A 23,656-nucleotide genomic window follows, 5' to 3' on the forward strand; every position below is an offset into this window, starting at 1 on the left:
GTGGAGACAGAAGCTGGGAACCAAAGGGGTAAATGACATATGGTTATGAAGATCGAGGAGGAAACTGGGAATGGAAAAAGAGGGCAGCCCCCAGAATGAACTGACCGGCATGACATTGATTATAATCAGAATATGAAGTGAGCATGGTGGTTGAGCCAGGGGTCGACAAGTGAATGTACCACGTGGAAGGGATGGGGGTGTGGGCAGTGCTTGTCTCCTGGAGGGAAAGGGATGGGGGATGTGATGCTTTGAGAAAAGGGGACTTTAAGGGGGGTAAAGACTGTAAATCCATGGCTCTGGTGATGCCTCAGAGGTGACTGGCTTTTGTTTGGTCGGTGTGGCCATTTGAAACGCAAATGATTATTCATTCCTTCACAGCATTGCTGTGGCCTACATCTGGGACCTCCTTGAAATGACTTGTTGAATTTGGGCGAAGAAGACTAGCACTTTTGGCAGGGGCTTCGAGCAGCAGCTGTAGGACTAGCTGTAGGCTGACCATTATGCTTTTTTTGGTTTGTCACAGGAAAAGTAGCATTAGTCTGATCATGTCGTATACTGCCTCGTTTTTTTGAAGACGAGGACATATCTGGGTCATTACCAGCGTTTTCCCCGATTCAGACCCCATGAGCATCCATCGTCGTAGAGGGCTACTGTTTGCTAGTATGTTGTGACTGCTCGTGAGTGCTTGTTTTGTCGCAAGGAAAACTAACAGATAATGATGGGGGCAGGGTTCGTTGTGTGGGGGTTGTGAAGCTGAATGTGTGTTTGTGAGACTGGTTGCTTTTTATTGGCTCCATGTGGCTGACAGTGCTTATGGTTGTACTGCGTGACCGGGCATTTTTGACAGCCAAAACCCTTTTCTGCCGTGCCTGTACGTGCTGTTTATAGATCTGTAGGACGGTAAATTGCTTGCTAGGGTATTTATGCACTTCATTAAACACAGCTGAAATGAGTCCAGTGTGCTTCTAAAAATGAAGAGGTTAGTGTTTGTGTTTTCTAAAACATTGAAACATGAAATATGCAGTTTCACGAAAGTTCAAATGATTAACACAGTTAAACTTTCTCTGATGCCAGGGACCTCAAAATATAAAGATCTCTTTTTGAGCGACTCCCTTTCTAAAATATAAAGGACACTGTATATTTTCATGTATTAAGACCCATACTATAATTAGTATAATTAGGTCCTTGTGCAAAAGCCCTTTTTATAAGTTTTGTTTGTCTTTTGGTTTGGTTTGGTCGTGTTTTGTTTTCACTAGTCCGAGTTTAAAAAAAACCTTCTATAGAGGAACATTGTTCATTTTCTGTGGACAAAGGTTGCACTACGCTTTAGAGCGCTTTCATGCCCTAGGACAGATGCATTCTTTAAACCAGTCTTTAACCAAACATGCTCACACAGCATAAACCTACATATTTGAAAAAATACCCCATGGCTCTCTTTGACAGATGGAATTAAAAGTGCCGTGTTATTTATTCCCCGTCATTTCACTGATGGAAAACCACACACCTGAAAACAGTTTTAAACGATTTGTTAAAGTCACTTTTTGGGTCCATAGTTAGTCATTGCCATTTTCCACCTCACTTTTGGACACGCTCGAGCACAAATGACAGACTGCTGTCTTCCGAACGAAAATAAAGTATTTAAATTATGCGGACTCTACCTAGCCATTTTCCTCAAATCTAGGACACTGCCTCAACTAAAACATCCATCATTTTCAGCTGGAGGCTGTTTGAAAGGAAAAGCTGTTTTTAATGACGCCGCAATACCTGTTGCTTAATGAGTTTGTATTTTGGATTGCCTTTTTGTATTAGTGAAAGTAGGTTTCTAGGCCTCCCCTTAAGAATATAGCTGGTCTTTTACTATCAGAAATAGCTTGCATGAAGTTATATTTTATAGAAGCCACCGCATGAAGGAGAGTTGAGAGTGCCGCAGGGTTGATTCTACTTATGGCTCTAGCTCAGACTCCCCGCGCTCCCTCACCATGTGTTTGGCAGTCTTGAAGCACTGCTTTTTTGGCTTTGTGCATGCAGAGCTGTCCAGCAATCTTATTGATTCCTTTTCACAGGACTTTGAACAGGTAGTGAGGTCATGCCGTCGATATTACTTGTTCAGGGTAGCATTTGTTTTGATCGCCCTCAGATGACTGCGAGAATTACGTGACTGACTCAGTTACCCTTGTGTTGCCTCAAACTCAGAGATGTAGTCGATCTGGCACGAATCAGTCAGAACCCATCAAAGTGCAGGTTTGCTGTTCATCTAGCTGAAAAGTTTTATAGCACTGGTAGAAGTGGTTGTACCTTACTTTTATGGATAAAATAAAATACTTTTTCCCATATTATAATTAGTTATACTACATAGATAAATAGACAATTGTTTCAGTAGGTGGTCTTTTTTGTTTGTTTTTGCATTTCATTGTTTCATTGTCCAAAGCTTTTGCTGTTTTAAAAGGAATTCTGCACATTATTCAAAAGTTAGCTTGTGTTCTGAAAAGGGAAAGGTTTCTTTGGCTCACTTGCTTATTCATGCCTCCAAAAAGCTCCCATAGGGATCACAAATATTACAAAACAAGAACATATGAACAACTGTCTCAAATTAAGTTGTCAGGTTTTTTTAAGCACTTTAATTATATTCGTATATTATGTTAATACAATAAGAAGCTTATGGAGTTCATATTTATATTTAACGTGCCAACATTTTCACTGGTAAAAAATGCTACCTTTTATTTTTAGCTACATGTTTTGCGATGTGTCAGGAATTGTACATTTCTGTTCTAGCAGATACCCTTTACACTGGGGGGGAAAAGATATTATAGGGACTGGAATTATTATTATATCAGATTTGAATTGTTATTATATTATTATTATTATTAGACTGGAATTATTATAGGGGAAAAATGTTAATAAACAGTTGGAAACTCTACAGTTATATAACACCATGAAATTCACACTTTTGCTGGAAAATGTCGGCCTATTTTTATGTAATTTTTTTAAACCTATTCAAACTGGTGCTTTTAAGACATTCCAACAATTTTTCAAAACCTCTTCTGTCCCTATCAATTAGAAAACTTTACCATGGGGATTAATGTTTTTGCTCGAAAGGCATAAAAACACATATATGAATGACAAATGAAGATGTTTCTACTACAAGAAGCCTGAAAGTCTTATACGTTTAGCCTCAGTGTGTTGTGCAATAGGATGCTTCCTACAAACCCACATTAAACTCATGTAATTAGCAAATATGATATTATTATTATTATTATTATTATTATTTTTTTTTTCAGAAATAGGCGAGTACAAAATGTTCTATCATGAAACTGGTTTTGGTACAGCAAGTGCCTTTTCTAGGGAAGTAATAACTTAATTGCTTTATGAGGACATGCTGCTTAACATTTTACATACAAACGGAGACGTCTCTGGGAGGAGTCCCTTTGACTGGTTTATTGAAAGAATGTTGAAGTGCTCTTCTTGATAAACAAAAGTCTGTGTTTTAGGAATGGAAATGAGATCCTTGACTCTTTGTATTATTATTATAATTATTTGTTTGTGCCATATAATGAAAGTTAATTCTTGATGTCATTCATCATCTATTTATTTAATTTTTTTTTTTTTTTTTACACAAGAGTTTTTCCATTGCTTAAAATAGCCATTTAATAGATCTGAAGCATGAGGGTATAAACAAACATCCGCTCTCATAATTGCACTGTTTGCGTGTGTGCATTTATAGTGGGCAGCTATGTATTTAAAAGTGTATATTTAGAATGAAATGAGACTTTATTGACACAAGTCTATCTCTTTTCATCTTCCAGTATATCAAGATTCCTGCTTCCTTGGATTCTCCTGATGCATTCCGTGTCTTCTCCTTCTACCTGTCCAGTGACAGTAAAGACAAACCTCAGGCCAGCTTCGACTGTATTCACCAGTTTGTTTCTGGGTAAGACAAAGAAGAAAAATATATATAAATTTAACAATAATAATATAAATTCATAAAATAATTAATAATAAAAAAATATATTATTATAATTATTCAAATTGTTTAAAAATTACATCCTGTTATCTTAGTGCACATACAGTGACTGACAGATCTACCCCAAAATTCTGACAAGCTTCTGTCCAATTTTTTTTTTTTTTTAAATAATATATTATTTAAATAATAAATTGTCTTATTATGTGTCTTGAATGTTAAATCACTGTGTTGAGCGTAGGTTGTTGTTTGTTAGGCTCAACATTTTCTTTGACCTTTGAACCCAAGTTCCATTACAGTATTTGGCGTCATGGTCAGTTGTGAAGTTGCTGTCTCTTGATCGGGTTGGCACTGATCTGTTCGCTTTCCAGCTCAAAAGAGACTTGTAGTCTCACAATACTCTGCTTGTCTCGCTGAAGAATAGCATTAGATAGGTTTGTGGGAAAGAGGATGCAAAGCAATTCCACAAAAACCGGTTAAGGCCATTAGTCATAAATTAGTCACTGACTTTCCGGCTGCTTTGTGGACAAAGGAGCAGCTGTAACACTTAGCAATGGGGAGCGAGGCGTTAAACATGTCAGTCTTTACATAGCAGGCTGATTCTCAGAGCTTTCAAGGAAATTTCTGTAGTGATGTTTACACTAATTTAGATGTAGCGTTTTATTCACATTGTGTTCTTTTAAATGGGTCATATGATGTGGCTAAAAATAACATTATGCTGTGTCTTTGGTGTAATGCAATGTGTTTATGATGTTTAATGTTAAAAAATCACACTATTTTCCACATAATGTACTAGACATGTGCCGGTATTCGGTAATGCGTAATGCGACATATCACGGCAATGAATATGCACGATATTGTTATCGAGGACACTTATAAATATTGCAAATAATTATATATTACAAATTATTCCAAATTTAGTATGCATTTTATGAATGCAAAACTTTAACTTTATATATTTTTCTGTATTTCTTTAAATGTTCAGTTATTTTTCTTATTAGAAAAAAAGTTATTTAACCTATTATACTATATTATACTATATTTTGAGCACTTTTTAAAACTAAATTTCAATACCGTGATAAAAGCATGAGCAATTAATCGCAACATGAAATTTTGATACCGGCATATCCCTATAATGTACTATATTGTTGCTCCTCTATGCCCCACCCTTCTGAAACGGATTGATTTTTACAAAGCTCATCGGCCTGAAAATCGAGGTGTGATCTGATTGGCTAGCTATCCAGTGCATTGTGATTGGGTGGATGCCTCAAGCATGTGACAGAAATGTTACTCCCCTTAACATACAGTAATGCCATCTCCCGGCACGACGAGACAAAACCTATAAAACTCCAAAAATTATGGATTATAATGACTTATACTGTGTTTTTACATGTTGGGTTGCGTATTGCACTGTGTAAACATGAAACCATGTCTTCATTTGTGATCGGAGAAACTTGTGTTTGAATAATCAGTGGCAAATTTTTTTAATATATAAAAGATGTACTTACAGGCTGTGAGTCAGTAGCGCCAGACTGTCCTTGCAAAGTTGGAACTGCCCTCAGATATAAATTCATAAATACCCTTATAAATTGTGTCATAACGTGACAAATCACTTAAATGTTTGTAATTTCCAAACAGTTCTAACTGATGCATTCAAGACTGTAAATCCATTCCCTGGAATTTCAACAAATCCACATGTTTATTTTCCAGCATGTTCATTTAACTCACTGTGTGTTGCCTGTTTTTGCTTAGAGATGGCAGGGAGCATCTGGAAAGTCAGGGCAGTATTCAGGACAAAATCACGGTGTGTGCCACCGACGATTCCTACCAGATGACTCGCGAGCGCATGTCTCAAGTGGAAAAGGACATCTGGAGTCGCTCAGCCATCGAGATCAAACCTGGATCCACACGTCCAAGTAAGAATCCAGCTCATGCACACAAAGGACCAACTCCATATGCATAGACACAATTAGTTCTCATTAAAACATGTCTTATATCAAATAAAATGTTAATTTCTTCCAAAATCAAGTAATATGTTAGCCTGGTAGTATGATATCATGTTAATAATGGTGGATAAACCAGGATGTTTTTGATCAAGGGGTGGTTGTGTATTAGATGAGCCGTGTAAAGATGCATTTCCATCCCCCAGTCCCTCTTTCCCAAGCATTTATCTGCAGATGACACAGGCACGAAGCCACAGACCTGACTGCCAGAAGTATGCACTAACAAGTCTCATGCTGGGTGGATGAAGTTTAGCCTAGGATTTTAATTATCATGGCTGGGGATCAATTAGGTTTTCATCTGCAGAAATACTGAATTATACATGGGTTCTCTCTCTGAAGAGAAGTCTGCAATTCCCCAAGCGACGACTAGAGAGAAGGACACACGTCGCGCTGGCCTCTCGCATCTAAGAAAGCTGGAAGATAGCACTTGAGCGGTTAGAGAAAATAAGGTCTGTTTGATTCAGGGCAATTAAAATCTCTGAAGCGCTTTCACTAAGAAAAGCAAATAGTTCCCTTCCAGACAGAGCTCTGCAGTATCCTCTTTTTCGTCAGTATGTCTCAGTTTGCCTTGTAATGTAAACACATTTGGGCTGCACTGCTTGCTAAGGGGTATAATTTAGAGACGGACAATATAGGAGGACCAAAGTGGGATGATTTGATGTTGCAACATTCAGATTTCATATAATAGGTGTGTTTGGGTGAGTTTATAGTATTTGCTTTAGCTTTTTATTCCGTCACAGACAAAAAAAAAAAAAAAAAAAAGTAATACTGTCTCCATGTGTATTTTTAACCATATGGTGGTAGAAACTGAGCCATGTCCGTGCACAATTTAGTGCTTGGCAGATACATTTGTTTGGCTGAAACGAAAATAAAACAGCCTCCAACTTTTTTCCCATCTCTGTAGTCGAGCGGAGAAACCTCTTGTGGTGGCACACTGTATTTCTGTGGTGAAGTAATGGTACACTTATCATGTTGGCGCTTCTAAATACTGCTTTGCCCTCATAGCTCTCATAGTTTGCAGAGGCTTTGAAATGTATGGCAGGTATTTCAGCGGATGTTTAATTATAAAGAGCAGAGGTTATTTTAAGGTCACTCTAACTTTTTACACTGGTAAGGGGCAGGCAGAAGTGCATCATAAAAAAATGTACTATGTACTTACTGTTTGATGATTTTGGTTCTCATAAATTTAGTGATCAAGATGAGTGCAGTCGTCATTAGTGGTCAACTGATATGGATTTTTTTAATGGTTGATGCTGATATCTTAGTGAGCAGGGTGGCCACTTGCTGATGTTAAACCGAAGTGTAGACTTATGACATCATATGATTTAATCTAAAACCTAGTAAAGAACATATGCATAACAATTTCTGTGATTAAATTTACATTTATTTTACATTTTAGATTTTACAGAAATAAATGTATTCATTAAACTTAATGCTGTCTAACAATTAATCGTGATTAATCGCATCCAAAATAAAAGTAATTTACGATTTAATCATTTTACAGCACTATATTCATTATATTTAAACACATTATTTGGAAATGAATCAATTAAAAAATCAACTTGATAAGAAAAATAAATAAATCCGTAAAATAAACTTTAGATAAAGTGGGAAATTCCCCCATTTATCTGCTCACTTACCTGCATTTACAGTGTTAATTTCGTTATGCGATCCAATTATAGTATCTTTTTCACAAATAAAGAGTTTTCACAAATAAAAGTTAAAAACTAAAATAATAAGCAAGTAAAGTTTGACTAATAAAGATGAAGGTAGCTTGCAGGGTTCTCTGCGCTGTCAAAATAAAAGTCCCTCTTCCAACACATATCGGCAAAATAAAATAAATTAATAAATAACAATGCCAAATAAGAGCAATGTCTAAGTCAACCACTCATTGTGTTTATGAATATACAGATATATTGATAAAATATACAGTGTAGCATTTACTTCAAGCACAGTCATGTACGTTTTTTTGAGTATTTTTGAGCATTCAGACATACTTAAAGAAGTGATTACTGAGAATTGTGGGGTAAAACTATTTGATTTTGGAATTTGATTTGATGAGATGACCTGTAAGGCTAGATTTGATTAAATGTTTTGTGTTTGAGTTTTATGACATCTGTCTACAGTTCATACAGTATTATTGCCCCAAAATACAGTAAAGTGTCTCGAATGGTTTTGGAGAAAGAGAGTGTTTAATTCAGCACTTTTTGCAAAGCGCGACATGTTTAGGCGTCAAGAGGAATTCAGTACTGTTGTGTTTTTCTCGCTCTTGTTTGCCAGTGTTGGACTGTGTTATAGTCAAACATTCCTCATAAATGGGATCATTGTTCTCACAGTTCTGCGGTTATTGCAGTATATCATGTAGTTAACGTAACTGTTGATATATAAAGTCAGCTCTTTTAAGTATAATAAAGTGTGCCAGCATGTACGATTGCAGAACTTAGAACAGAGACATTTGTGAGAAAGGAAAACGAGCCCTTGTTGTTGAGGCAAACTATATGGGTTTCTAAATGTGTCATTTATTGACAGTTATGTCATTCTAAATGACATAAGTCAAAGTTTCTGGAGAACTTCTGAATAATGTACGGGTCACTTGTTTTTTTCCATACTGTAAGAATAAATGGGGTCTGAAAATGGCATACATTACCACAAAAGTGCTTATATGACTCGTCTTGCTATTTTTAGAGTCTTATATGATAGCACTGTATGAGAAAATTGGCTTGTTTAATTCAAGAATGATTCTTGAATGAATCATTCTTTTGAGTCCGATGCCTTCAGTGAATTAATTGATCTGTATTACAAAACCAGCCTGAATTATTTCTTTTCTTTTCTTTCTCAAATCAACCCACTGACTCCAATTTGAGCAGTCATTTTTGAGTTAAGTGCTGACTGGAGGAAGTTTCCAGTGAACAGCGACTTCAGATTTGTGTCTGTTTCTCACACAAAGCGTTCAGTGCTGTAGAAGACTTTATATATAGTGCACAAGCCATATGTGGATTGCTTGATAGTCAGATACAATACTTTTATGAGGCCTGCTCTTAAAAAAAAAAACTTTACAATCATAATCATGTCACCAAAATGTTTGTTTTCATAAACATTTTTCCCCCATACATTTTTATGTACCTCTGCCAAGTCAAAACTGACCCGAATACAGCAGGAAGGTTATTCAGAGATATTCACCCGTAAAAAAGGAAAATTCTGTCATCAATTTCTCACTCTCATGTTGTTCTCATTGACTTTCTCTTCTGACAAAAGATGATATTTTGAGAAATGTCAATGGTCACCAAAACCGTTTGGCCACCAACATCCTTCAGAATATCGTTTTTTGTCTTCCACAGAAAAAAGTCAGTCATACAGGTTTTGAACAACATGCGGGCGGTACATTTTTGTGTGTGTGTGTTCCACAGAAGACCGTATGTCATATGAGGGTGAAAAAATGATAACAGACAGTTCATTTTTGGATGAACTTTCCTTGAGAGTTAATGTGAAGATTGCTTCAAATGACTGAGTAATTTGATTTCACCCAATCCATTTGAATTTAACTCAAGACAACAGCGTAGTGTGTTTTTGCAGCAAAAACAAAGCCCTAAAGCGGTCTAAATGGAAGCCTGAATGTTATGTAAAACTGGATGAGCACAGGAGCGTAGCACTCGCTGTATGAACAGCTTATGCTTCACTTTGTCCCATTGCAACCTTCAAAGTACAGCTTAAACTTCTAATAAGATTAGGCATGCTTGATATCTATTAGCACTCCTGTGTCCTGCTGGCTCCAAGTGAAATAGCACACTGGTGGGAAGATGCAAAACAGAAAAAACGGCTCTATTTGAGGTGCGTTCATTTCCACGGCTTAGATATTTGCACAGGAGAGAGCAACATTTACCGCCAGCTCTTTCACACTCTCCATCCCACTCGGTGCATGCCAAATTCAGAGTGCACATCCGGAGAACGGGTCATACGAGTGCTATGGGGGCCGTCATGTTTACTCAAAGCTGTATTTCCTAAAGTGGTCCAGCGCTTGCTGTTTACACTACTGTATGTGTGACAGTCATTTGTTACGGCCCCAGCGCTCACCCCTTCTCTGTTATGTGTGTGTCTAATTTCACCTCAGGGCGGCTTGGTTTTGTTTTGCGTAACGAGAGCTTGGGGATTTGAGTGGCCCCAGAAGTTCTGTGCTATTTGCAGAGCTCTTGGTTTATTTTCAGTGATGAAGAGGCAGTCGAGTTAGGCAATAATCTTTCAGCCCGTTTTATGTCACTTAGCAGATTCGGAGCTTATTTTGAAGACATTTAAATATGTAAACATAATGTAAGGTGAATGCTTTTGTTTTACTGACCAAGTCATAGAAATCATTAGTGACTCTTATGGTTTTTATTTTTATTTATTTATTTTTTGGTGTTTTTCTCTTCTCAGGTAAATGTGTGAAGATTCAGAAGAAACAGGGCCTGCCGACCAGCTTTGACAACACTAATAAACATTCACCCAGCAACAAGAGGAACAGTACACCTAGTTTGGTGGCCCACAGGTCCTTGAAAGAACGTGTCATTCATGTTCTGGCCTTAAAGCCCTACAGCAAGCCAGAACTACTGCTCTGGCTGGAGAGGGAGAAGGCCAGCCCCAAGGACAAGGCCGACTTAAACGCTGTGCTGGATGAGGTAAAACACAAGTGCACAGCATGCTACAGCGCAAATATTGATAAAAACAAAATATTGATAATCTACTTAAATGGAAAGTTGTTTCCAAACCTCAGTTGGAATCTTTTTTAATTCTGTTTCTTCTATTCAAATGTTTTTTTTTGAAAGAAGTTTCTTCTTATTTGTTGAAAAATAAAAACAGTAGTATTGTAAATACAAAAAAAAAGAACTGTTTTTATTTTTGAAAATTCAGCTTTGGCAAAAAGGATAAACAATAAAGCCGTTATTTGAAATTAGGGCTGTGCAAAAAATCGAATGTGATTTTCATGCACATCTTATCAGTAAAGACGCTCCTGTAATTGGAAGTATTATCCCCAGCACGTGTGTTCAGATCAGGGTTGCCAGGTTTTCACAACAAATCCTGCCCTGTTGCTTCTCAAAACTAGTCCAAAACGAATCGCGATTCCAGGAGGTTCCCAGATAAACAAAAATTGCTTCCCGGGGTTAAAATATACAGGTTTTTTTTTGGCATGGTTGTCTTGTAAAAGAATCGCGTTTTAGGGGCTAAATATCACGTTATTGGTATTGGGGTTGCTTCAAACCGCGGACATGAAAATCTACCGCAGACTTGGCAACACTGGTTCAGGTGGAGTGGCAGTTACTACACAAGAGCCGTAGTCAACCGACAGCAAACACAAAATCGCTTTCAAAATCGACAAAGAATCACCACCGATTTTAAAATCGATTTTGTGTAGATTGTCAGTGAATAACGGCTCTGTGTAGTAAATGCCAACCAATGTTGCCAAGTCTGTGGTTGTTTTTCATGTCCGCGGGTCGAAGCGACAATACCAATAACGTGATATTTAGACCCTAAAATGCGAATTTTACCAAGGCAACCATGCCATAAAACTTACATTTTAACCCCGGAAAGCAATTTTTTATCGGGGAACCTCCTGGAAACGCGATTTTGGACTAGCAACTGGGCAGGATTTGTTGTAAAACCTGGAAACCATAATCTGAACGCACGTGCTGGAGATATACTTCTAATTACAGCAGCGTCTTTACTGATGAGATGTGCATGAAAATCGCGTTCAATTTTTTGCACAGCCCTATTTGAAATTGTAATACATGTGTACATATATAGACATAAATACATATATACTTTTTTTCATTGTGTATGTATTTGTCTATATATGTATATACACATGTATGTATTACAATTTCAAATAACGGCTTTATATTTTTAAGTATTTAAAATGTATTGTTTTTCCTTTTTGCCAAAGCTGAATTTTCAGCATCATTAATCCAGTCTTCAGTGGCACATGATCCTTCAAATCATTCTAATATGCTGATTTAGTGCTCAGGAAACATTCCTTATAATTATCAATGTTGAAAACGGTTGTGCTGCTTATATATTTTCATGGAAACCACGATGCATTTTGTTCAGGATTTTTGTGGAATAGAAAGTTCAGAACAGCATTCATTTGAAAGAGTAAATGCTCATACATGGTTATAAACAAACAAATCTTTTTACCAATTTAATGTGTTCTTGCTAAATACAAATATTAATAATAAAAAAATATTACTGACATCAACATTTTTATAAAGTATATTATATTATATTATATTAGTCACAAGCAAGGTAAAGATTGTTTAAGGAGTTGTTTTGACTGACTCAATAAAAAGAAGCAGTTCATAAGAGTCATTTGTATGTGAATCAGCGACATGACTCGCTTTTGTTATTGCATGCATCATACACTTGCGGGCTTTCCGAAGATGTAAGGCCCTCCAAAATGATAACTGACTAAACTATGTATTAACTATGACTATTGCTCATGGAGGCTAGAGTTTAAATTGTTGCACTTTTTTTTTTTTTGTGTGACCGTTCTAGTCATAGTCTGGAGCCCTGTAAAATATGTTGTTGATTAAAACTCTCAGTCAGCGTTTCATTCTGCATCAGTGCCAAGTTTTTTTTTTTTGTTTTTTTTTTTTAAATCTCTCCCATCAGCCCTACTTAAGAAAACCCAGTTCAGTACTCAGCCTGTCCAGATAATGTAGTTTATGTCCAGAGCTGCTTCTCTATTGCATTTGGGCAGACGAGATGGTTCTGGCTGATTTTGTCAGTAGGTTTATTTGCTGAATGTTTCCTGCTGCGTTTATGTTCAGGAGTTCCTGCACAGTCAACAAGGGGAGGTTGCGGTGCTAGCACCAGCAATTAGTCTTCTGCCGTAATGATATTTGGAGAATGGATCGTGATTTGACAGAGGGAGGGTTGTGCTGGGTTCATATCCCATTTGTAAAGTGCTCTACAAAACGTTGTGTGCTGCAACACATTTATGCTTTCTGTTTTTCATTTGCAAGGTCTGAATTGAATTATTGTCCTCTGGATGTATTTAAGCATGTCCTTAAAAGGCCTGTCGTATATTATTTCTCTCTCTCATAAAACATTCTAAAGTGTCATATTGCTTCAAAAAGATGCTGACTCCAGTAACGCTCGATGGTTCAAGTCACTGTTGAAATGTTGTTTACTTAAGCGCTTTTGTGAATGGAGGGCAGTTTTTCATTAGGAGAATAATTCTATTGTTCTGTATGTTTCCTTTCAGGTGGCTAAACTCAATCCCAAAGACCACAGCTTTACTTTAAAGGATGATTTCTACAGACATGTGCGGAGGGACTGGCCCGGCTATGTCGAGGAAGAGCGGCAACTCATTCAAAGGGTGTTGGCAAGGTACATCAAATATTCTCAATGCTCACAAAACCACTTGTACAGTATCTCTTCATAAATATGTATTGCTGTTTTACGTAGTGTGTCAGATCATAATCTTCTATACTTTGCCTTACAATACTTCACTTTGCTCTGCTTTGCTTCCAACCTTTTTTTGTCTTGCACAGGCCCATTTGTAAGGTTCAAGTACCCCTTTATCAAAACCAAACCAAAAATATGCTCCTTTTTTCATTTTAAAATATTATACAGGCTAAATTTTTTGAAGTAATTAAAGTCATTATTACAGTATTATTAGTGTTATTTTAGTATTATTTATATAGTGATATAGTTCTAAATGGAAAATTATAAAATAAAAGTTAATTGAAAATACTAATAAAAAGTGTATTGATATTTTCAGTGAACTTATTTTATATTTTAAGTAGTCATTTATTTTCATTAAAATTGTTTGTCGTTTTTAGTAATTTTTTTTTTTTTTTTATATTGCTATTAATATTTTATTTTACTATACAGTAATAACCCTACTTGGAGACATGCTAAAACTTTCATAACCGTATTATTTCCCAACTTCCTTTGACTAAGAATGCTGGTGACGTTTGGTACAGTATTGTCATCCAGGCCTTGCCCCCGCAGTCTGCTGAGATGATGTGTTTTGGAGGCCTTATTAAGTACGCGTTTTAGCACAGATGATGTGGTTAATAGGCTTGTCTGAGCAGGAAGCCGTGCGATTCACTGTGCTGTTGAGTGGAATTATGCTGAAAGCTTCTGTGCAGCCGCATTCAGTCCCGGAACAATAGGAGAATAAACGGCAGCCATCCTGCCAAATACGCTCTTGGCAGCCCTGTCTTTGGGAGGTTTTCCACACTCCGCCTAACTGACTGCGTGCTTGAGTTTCTCCTCTGCCTTCACCTCTGCCTCTCAATTTTTATGTGCACTGCCAGTCTAAAGTATCCTAATGGGACCGATCGAAATGATCTCGCAATAAACCCCAGAACGGGACTTACACAACACAGCATGTTTGCAGAATGATCCATGAACTGCTACCATTCATACTTTTGGGGCCAGAAAGAAATTATACACTTTTCAAAGTGTCTTATGCTCACCAAGGCTGCATTTATTTTAATAAAAAATACAGCAAACAAATTAATATTGTTAAATTATGATGTAAAATAACTGCCAGTTTATGAGATGGCGAAGCTGAATTGTTCCAGTATTCAATGCTGCGTGATCCTTCAGAAATTATTCTAATCAGAAACATTTCACATTATAATCAATGTTGATAATATTTTTGTTGAAATCATAATGCATTTTAATGACTCTTTGAATAGAAAGTTTAAAAGAGCAGCATTTCTTTTAGATAGAAGTATTTTGTAACAATAAGTGTCACTCCTGATCAATTTAATTGATATTTGCTGAATAAAAAATATCTTGCTCAAATAAGTTTTTTTTTTTTTTTTTAAGTGAAAAAATCTAACTTTTCAATGGTAGTTTTTCATTTAGTGAGTTCATTGTCAACAACAACAAAACATTTTTAAATTATCATTTTATTATTACTTATGTAATATTTAGGTATTTACTAAATATTTCTAATATTTTAGTATTTTTATTTACTATTTATTTATAAATAAATCTATATTGTATGTAGATGTTATTCTGTATTTTATATTAGTTTTACTTTACTTTTTACTACAGTATATAGTGTAGAATAGTTTAGTACATCAGGTTTAAGAGGGGATCGATGCAGACGCTTATGAAGCAGCTCTTTGAGAGGAAAGAGCTGTAGGAAGCAGATTGCCAGAGGAAAGTTCCAGCAGAGAAGGAATGTCTCTGGCACCATTGTTCTCGTCACTGGACATGAGCAAGGCTTTTGCCAGTCCCACTGCAGATGTTATCAGCTACCCGGAAATGCTAAAGTAGACTAACATCCCCGGCGCTCTGACCGAACGATTGCTGTGCAAGAGTGTAATGTTTTTACACTCCAAACCTGATTAACACTCGTGCAAATCCTAGATCTTGATCCTGAGCTTTAAATGTCTTCCTGTTTAGCTCCTCCATTTCCTGTAAGCACAACCGCTTTCAGGAACTGGGAGGTCGATCTCCACTTTGGATAGTTCACAGATTTGTTTCAAAGGTCGCCTGATGGCAGGCATGAACGGAGTGACATTTGACGGTGTCTCGCTCTCTGATATTCCAGAAAACTCCAGCCTCTCAGCAGCAGCAGCAGCAGTAGCCAGTTGAAAAGCCTCCAGTCCAGCCATTCATTCCACAAACCCTCAGAGGATTCTCCATCCCAGCTCAGCCCAGTCAAGAATCTCTCCATGGTAAATATGTACCTATAAAAAGAAGTGCTACTTTTCCTTCGTCTCATTATCGAGCTGTTGCATGCTGTAGCATCTGTGCAATGGACTACCAGTTTCTTGTGTGCACTGAAGCAGGTTTGTGATTGAATGTATGAGTGATATACCAGAGATGAGAATAAGAAAGAGCGCCGTCTGCTCTTTATTTATGGAGGCGCTTCAGTCACTGCTGTTTGCAGGAGCCAATGTTTTCCATCTGCAAAGTTTGTGAAATCTCCTTCTTTTTCTTTGCTCCCAGAAACGCCCAGTGCCTTCCGACCATCCAGAAAGTCAGATGCCGAAAAAGCAACGTTTATTAGACCAGAACATGCCCTTGCCTCTCAGCTCCTCCATGAGCCGTAGCTCTTCCGCTCATGGAAACTCAAGTTTGCAGAGGGGTAGCAGTATGGCTCAGCAGAGCCCTGATGCTCATTACCAGCAGCACAAGCTCGGCGAGTCCAACAGCGTGCCCAAACCAGAACAGCCAGAAGCAGCACAGCAGCCATCGTCCAGCCCCAAACGCCCGAGAACAGAACCAGAAATCTGCACTGACCAGCAGCTAGCAAACGGCCAGCACAAAAAGAAGTCCAAGAAGCATAAAGAAAAAGAGAGGGAGCGCTTAAAACCTGAGTGGGTCGAGACCAGCCCGGACCTTAAACAGAACCAGGAAAATATCAGTGGTGGGTTAAAAGGTATAAAAAAAAAGGTGAAATTTTGATGTAGAGGTGCAATATGTGACCCTGGGCCACAAACCAGTCGTAAGTCACACAGTATATTTGTAGCAATAGCCAAATATACATTTAATGGGTCAAAATTTGTGATTTTTTTCTTTATGCCATGTTATCCATGAAGATATTTTGTAAAATTCCTTGCGTTAATATACCAAACCTTAATTTTTGATTAGTAATATGCATTGCTAAGAACTTAATTCTGACAACTTTAAAGGCGAATTTCTCAATATTTTGATTTTTATGCACCCTCAGATTCCAGATTTTCAAATAGTTGTATCTCGGACAGATATTGTCCGATCCTAACAAACCATACATCAATGGAAAGCTTATTTATTCAGCTTTTAAATCTCTCTCTCACTTTTTTTAAATGAACCTTTTATGAGTGGTTTTGTGGTTCAGGGTCCCATATATTTGTGGCCAATAAATTATTTGCAAAGGAAAGTAATATACAGACTACTGTTTAAAGGTTTGTAAGTTTACTGTTTAAAAGTAGTTTAAGTCAGTAAGTTTTTTCTCTTTTCTTTTTTTTCTTGCTTTTTATTTTAAGGAAATGTATTTATATTAATTCATGATTATAGTTTATTAGGTTTTTTTTTAAATTGCAAACAACCATCTAAAGGAGACGTACACATTCTCAACTTTTAAACAACATTGAAAAGAAAACAATAAAAATAAAGAAATAAACAACACGCAGCCGTTAACACCATTTGTTTCTAAAATTAATACTTTTATTCAGCAAGAATGCATAAAACATTTATAAAAAGGGACTGTAAAGACATTTATTTAAAATGTTGCAAAAGACAAAACATTTATTTTAAGTTTAACTACTATTTCAGTTTTTTATTAAATAAATGTAGCATTGGTCAGCATATAAGCATTTTTTTTCTTTTTTTATTCCAAACAATTAAAAAAACAAACAAACTTTTGAACAGTAGTGTATATAACTGGGAATGTTAAATGATTATCAATACTAATTATGTGATTACAGCAGAATACATTTTAATTGATAATTTGTAACATTATTTTTGCTTGACAATAAAAAAAAAAACAGTTCTAATCGTTGACGTATTTACATATTTACAATATATAAAAAAAAGAAAGAGAAATTTAATTAGATGGTTTTGATACTGAGTAACTGTTGTTCTGGTAAAAAAATATATAATTATATATATAAATATATATATAAAAAAATTGTATCCCGTTTCAGCTCTGCCGCTGTAATTCATCTCAGAAGTGGCTCACTGTGAGACACTTTCATTTCAAGTGAAATGATGGCAGAACAGGTTTGGACTTGCCCCAGCTAGTCAGGAAATATTCCTGTGTTTGTGTGCGAGTTCACAGACATGTGCGTGCGAGGTGACTGCTCGTCTGCGCCCTTCCCTAGCGCCAGGGTGGATGATTAACTTAAATAACAGCTGGGTGACCCACTGTAAAACGTGCAGAGCCCACTTTGACCATCGCCTCAAGCTTGACATCTCGTCAGGCATCCTTTGTCAGCGACCACCGCCGTCCACGTCCCTTATCACAAGATTTGATAAATGACTCCATCAACCCAGGCAGCATGGGGCTTTGATATGTTTGCGTAGTGAGATTACATAAACCCACTTTATCATTCTTGTCTGTGTTTGTGTAGACCATGAACGACCCAACACACCTGTCTCTCGTGCCTCTCCCGATGAGCTGCCTGACTATTTATTGTAAGTAAGACCAGATTTCGGTTTATTTTACTGCTTTGTTCTTCTGTAATTATAGGGTGGAGATTGTCTGCCAGTGATTAGGGAGTAGATATTTAACTGAGCTGAACATTTAAAGCAGAATGTACAGAACAAAATGTAAGAATTCAAATTAAAATACAGAAAAATGTTCTCTATTTGAGCGTTTAAAGGAACTGGTAGTTACAGACAAACAACCCAAGAAAGAGAAAACACATTTATTTTAATATATAGTGCCACCTACTGGTTTCTCTTGGGATTCTGCCTAGAGGCATGGTTTGGTTCACTCAAGGAACTTTTCTTTCCAGAAAATACAACACTATCACAGACTCTGAGCAGCGGCAGAGGTACAAAGAGGATTTCTGTGCGGAATATGACGAGTACAGAGACCTTCATGAACGTATAGGTAAAGTCACAGAGATATTTGTTCAGCTGGGATCCAAGATAAAGACGCTGTCTCCCGGGACACACAAGTATAAGGTATGGATACAGACATATACACTACTGTTTAAATGTTTGGAGTGAGTAAGATTGTTCATTTTCTTTTTAAGAAAAAAAAAAATTATTTAAGAATGATGCATTAAATTTGATCAAAGGTGACATTTTTACATGTATGATGTTACAAAAAAAAATAAAAAATCTAATACAAAATGCTGTTGCATTAAATAGTACTAAAAAAGTGCATCACTGATGATTGGTTGACAGACAGATAGATATAGAGAGATAGAGGTAGATAGAGAGATAAATAGATAGATATATAGATGGATAGACAGATAGATAGATAGACAGATAGATAGAGATCTCATTGAGCATCAAATTACAGTGATTTCTAAAGGGTCATGTGACACTGAAGACTGGCGTAATGGCTTTAAGGTTACATGTGGAACAATGCGTCTTTGTTTTACAAGATAAAGCTTTAGCACACCTTATATAACAGTTACATAATACATGATGTCAGAGGTTCTTTTAGATTAATAGGTTTGATTTGTTTTAATCATTATTTTGATTTATGCTAGGTAATGGAGGATCAAATAATGGAGAAGTACAGAAAGTATAAGAAGGTAAGAGAATTGTATTGTTGCTAATTGTATTATGTTGATAGTGTTTTAACTCGATGAACTGAGGGGCCGGGTAAAAATATCACATTTCTGCATTACCATGAACCTTATTTAAATAATCTGATATAAATTTGTAAAACCCCATTAACGTTTCAGTGTTATTTAAGTTTTATCTTTTATAGTATTTATATTTTTTTTATTAGCTTTTATTTCATATTTGAAATGTTAAAATATGTTAATATATAAGAAAGCATGAAAGCTATTTTAATAATTCTTAATCATTTTAGTTAACAATAACACTGAACCTTTCATTCTCCGACTATGTGAATAGTAAACATGATTTGTAGTAAACCTTCCATCCAGCAGATGTCGCCATTTTTGACAACTACTAAAATTTCAGTTACAGATAAAAAAAAAAAAAAAACTGCACCTAAAGTGAGAAATCCGAACTACTACCTACCTCTAATGTGCAGATTTTGGTTTTGTCCCTGCAGAAGTTTCCAGGCTACAGGGAAGAAAAGAAGCGCTGCGAGTATCTCCACCAGAAACTATCACACATCAAAGGCCTGATTCTGGACTATGACCGCACACAAGCGCCCTCCTAGTGCCAGCCGTTCCACTCTCCTCCTCCTTCCCAGTCCGCTCGCATGGACCAAACGACTCCTCAGTGGAAATAAACCAAGACCAAATGTCTCTCTTGAGCACGACGAGGCATTTCCACGTCTTTCCTCCACACAAACTGTGGGTAACAATGTGGAGGCTGAGGATCTAAGCCCAAACTATCAAACAAAGGCCAAGACCTCCGACTAGTGACTTAAGCCCTTTAAAGTTTTTTTTGTGTGTGTGTGTATAAAAAGTGTTGTATGGAAGAATTGGTTAGATGTGAGACACAACCGAAGCCAAAATAGTTGTTTTTTTTCCCCTTCCCAAATGCAGCATACGTGTAACCGTTGCCCTTGATCTTGTAACTTCGGCTCTGAGCTCTGACTTTCAGGGCCGTGGGCTGCTTTTATGGTACAATCATAAAGCCTGGATGAGAGATGATTATCTGTACTGTGTTCGGTCTGTCAGTGATTTATCAGAGAACTTAAGCACAGTTTCTATTTTGATATTTTACTGAATGTATATTTGTACACTTGTAAGATCTCGACATCTATAAGAGAGTGTTTAATCACTGGATAGAATAAGGGAAACCTGGAATTTTCTCTGAGGTGATCCTACCAAACTCTGAGGGTGCAATCGGTCATATGAACGTCAGACTCTTAATTAGACGAGACCTTCCTCTTTTGTGTGTAGCTACATGATGAGCTCTGGGATGCAAACTGAATCTTGATTTCCTTTAGCCAATCATGGAATGAGAGGAAAGGTGCTTAACCTTGACAGTTCAAAATCGATAAAGTGATAATTTTCTCATGATTTTTGTGTCCAGTGCTCAAACCACTACAGCACACTGTGTCCTTAAAATAATGATGTTTATAACATTATTATTATTATTATTATTATTATTTGGACACTAAACAGCAGAAACAATCACGTTTTAAAGCAAATTTAATTTCTTGTATCCTTTTTTAAAATAAAAATGTATTGATTTAATGAAAAAAAAAATCTTTAGCTGATCTTTTGGAAATGTTACAGGAAATTTGACATTTGTTTTGTTGAGGTTTAATTTCTTGAACTCTGCGTTCTTTCCCTTTAACCCATGAAGGAGACCTTCGTAGACTGTGTCAGGCTTTCTCTGAATCCTGATTTACATTTGGGTCATGTTTTCTGTGAATGAAAGTATACAGTTATGTCTGTTTTCCCAGAATGTAGTACTTGATGATCACAGATTGAGGATCTTAATAGTCTTCTGTTTTAAATTATGGCCTGATGCAAACACCAAACGCTATAGAAGCAGTCTTTCCAATGTCTTTTCAAAGTCCCTCTATGTCCATGTCATTCCTGTTCATGTCCATAGCCTCATGTATATTATGGAAGTATTTTTGTGTCACTTTTGCGCTTTGACATTTCTCTCGTGGAGACTGCTGATCTGTTATTTATGTCACTACAGTGTTAGTTCCTCTAATCCTTGATCCTGATTTGTTATCTGGCTGGAAAAACTGATAGATTTGCCAAAATAGCATTTCTCTTTATATTGTTAACAGTTTGTTTCATCCTTTCATTTGGCAACTTCATGTATTGATGTAGATGCCTTAAATAAACTGGACCACATTAACTTAATACAAAGGAAATGTCTTCTGATTTGACTTTAATTTCACAGTTTTTTTTAGCAAATTATTAACTAGAACTATATATATAAAAAAGAAGAAAAAAGATTTGGGAGTTAACTTTTGGTTTATCAATCTACGTCTCTGAGAACCTGACAAGCTTCTGGAGAATCCAGGTAGGTTGCAGTTCTCGAAAACAATAGGTTACTTGCATAACCACGGTTCTCTGATAGCATTAAGTGAGGTGTCTCACTATGGATACGTCCCTTCCGCGTATTCCTCAAAAGCCCAATTCCATTTCGCCAACACCAATTGGCTGGCAGACATGACGTTGCGTCAGGGAGTGTCTCCCTCCTCTCGGTATAAAGTGAGCGACACAATGTCATTACGACATTCAAAACAAGCACACCTCTTCCTCGCTTCGCACAGCAAGGAGGGTGTTCTGGTAAGACACCTCACTTAATGCTATCAGAGAACCGGGGTAACGCAAGTAACCCATTGTTCTCTTTAAAGCATACTGTAACGGTGGTGGCCGCTCCAGCTTAAACTTTTAAACAAAATGTTTGGGTGCCAGACAAGATAAATCCTGTCAAACTATAAGTTAACGCAGGATAGCAAAATCTAAGAAACCACCTGTTACAATAATAATAATAAACAGTCCAAGGAATAATTCACAAGAGAAATGTAAATTCCATAAGTCCATAAAAAAAAAAAACACACATGACAAAGGGTCATATAATAAAAAACAAAGTTCACAGCTTTTCACCTGACACGTGAAATATGCGTTTGACGTGCAAAAAAACGCGTCATTCTATTTTTTCCGCAGTGGCAGATTCATGTCCACGTTCATTCATATAATGACCAAAGAAAGAGAGAGAGCGAGAGAAAACATTAAATAAAACTCAGGTTTAAGAAACAATATCAAACAACAGTCTTAAAGAGCAAAAATAACATTTGCATAATCATGAAAATAAAAAACATACAGAATGCACGGATGGGAATTTAACGTGCATGGGTATGTGTGAAGTAATGTATGAAATGGGGTGGCGTACAAGTAGGCTACTGACCAGGTTTGCAAATGTGAAGGAAGCTGAAGTAGCACGTCGTCGTCAGACACTAGGACATGAGGATAAACAGGCAGCTTTTTGTGGGATATTTGTGTCTCACTAATGGGATATCCTAACTCCCGTATTGTCCGATAACCTTTCCTGAAGTTTCCTGCCAACCATAGAAACTATTATTGGGCAGGTTAACACTTAAGATTCAATGCTCAAAATGGCATGTGCAAATGTTTGAGCTGCAACATCCAGTTTAAAGAACCTCACAAATGTGTGCGGTGTGAAAAGAAACATTGTTCCCTTTCCAAAATTCGACCAGGCATTTCGTAAATTGTATTATTTTTTTCCCCTGACAGTCGCGCTCTGAATGAGTCCAGTAACAACCCCAGATACATTATTGACTGTCTGGAAACTAAAACACTTTTCGATTGTTTAATTTTATTCCCAGTTTTTGTAGATGTTCTAGGAGCATGGCTGTGTGATCTCTAGCTTTGTGCTCTGATTGAGCGGTCACCAGCCAGTCATCTATGTAAGTAGCGAGACGAAAGCCTTTCTCTCTGAGCGGAGTTAGGGCTGCTTTTGTACATTTCACAAATACTCTTGGACTGAAAGATAGGCCAAAGGGAAGCACTAGATACTCCTATGCCATGCCAAGGAATGTAAACCTCAGAAATTTCCTGTGGGGTGGATATATTCTTATCTGAATATATGCATCCTTCAGGTCGATTGATGTAAACCAATCGCCTGGGCGCTCCAGTTTCAGAAGTGTAGAATGGGTGAGCATTCTGAACTTGTACCTCCTTAGGTATTTGTTCAGTGCACAAAGATCTAATATAGGGCAGAAAGCTCGAGTCTCTTTTTTCGGGACTAGGAAGTATCTAGAGTAAAACCCACTGCGACTTTCCTTTGGGTGGAGTCACTCTTGCCATTTTGTTCAACAGGGAGGTAATCTCGTCCTGAAGAACATGTACTAATGCTCCCCGCACCTGAGAATAAATTTATTCCTATGAACTGCAGTGGAGAAGTGGCAAACTGCAGTCTGTAAACGTACTCTACTGTTCTCACTTCTCAGCACCCAACGGGACTGCGTGCATTCTCACCAATAGTTTATTTGCAGCGTTCCAGCGCCATCGTATGGCCAAATCGAAAACGGGTTTGTGGTCTGTACTGCGCATGTGCGAACATTTAGCACTTGGTGAGAGTTTACGTGGCTTACCACCTTCAGCGGAGCGATGACTCT

General features: G+C 37.0%; 1 protein-coding gene across 2 annotated transcripts in view; it reads left to right on the forward strand.

Annotated features, from left to right (window-relative positions):
* Window positions 1-21,377, forward strand: part of LOC113091625 (RNA polymerase II elongation factor ELL2) — a 38,404-nt gene extending 17,027 nt beyond the window's left edge. Inside the window, exons 3-12 of one of the 2 annotated variants that reach the window (XM_026257201.1) lie at window positions 3,804-3,928; window positions 5,711-5,874; window positions 10,372-10,613; window positions 13,196-13,320; window positions 15,509-15,635; window positions 15,910-16,330; window positions 18,015-18,078; window positions 18,402-18,573; window positions 19,110-19,154; window positions 19,646-21,377. In XM_026257201.1, coding sequence (XP_026112986.1) covers window positions 3,804-3,928; window positions 5,711-5,874; window positions 10,372-10,613; window positions 13,196-13,320; window positions 15,509-15,635; window positions 15,910-16,330; window positions 18,015-18,078; window positions 18,402-18,573; window positions 19,110-19,154; window positions 19,646-19,756 — 1,596 coding nt within the window. In that variant the 3' untranslated portion in view covers window positions 19,757-21,377. Of the gene's footprint in view, window positions 1-3,803; window positions 3,929-5,710; window positions 5,875-10,371; window positions 10,614-13,195; window positions 13,321-15,508; window positions 15,636-15,909; window positions 16,343-18,014; window positions 18,079-18,401; window positions 18,574-19,109; window positions 19,155-19,645 lie in introns of both variants that reach the window. The other variant, XM_026257200.1, reaches the window with a different exon arrangement.
* Window positions 21,378-23,656: the final 2,279 nt, after the last annotated feature.

Source organism: Carassius auratus, unplaced genomic scaffold (assembly GCF_003368295.1).
Source record: "Carassius auratus strain Wakin unplaced genomic scaffold, ASM336829v1 scaf_tig00214259, whole genome shotgun sequence".
Taxonomy (NCBI): Eukaryota; Metazoa; Chordata; class Actinopteri; order Cypriniformes; family Cyprinidae; genus Carassius; species Carassius auratus.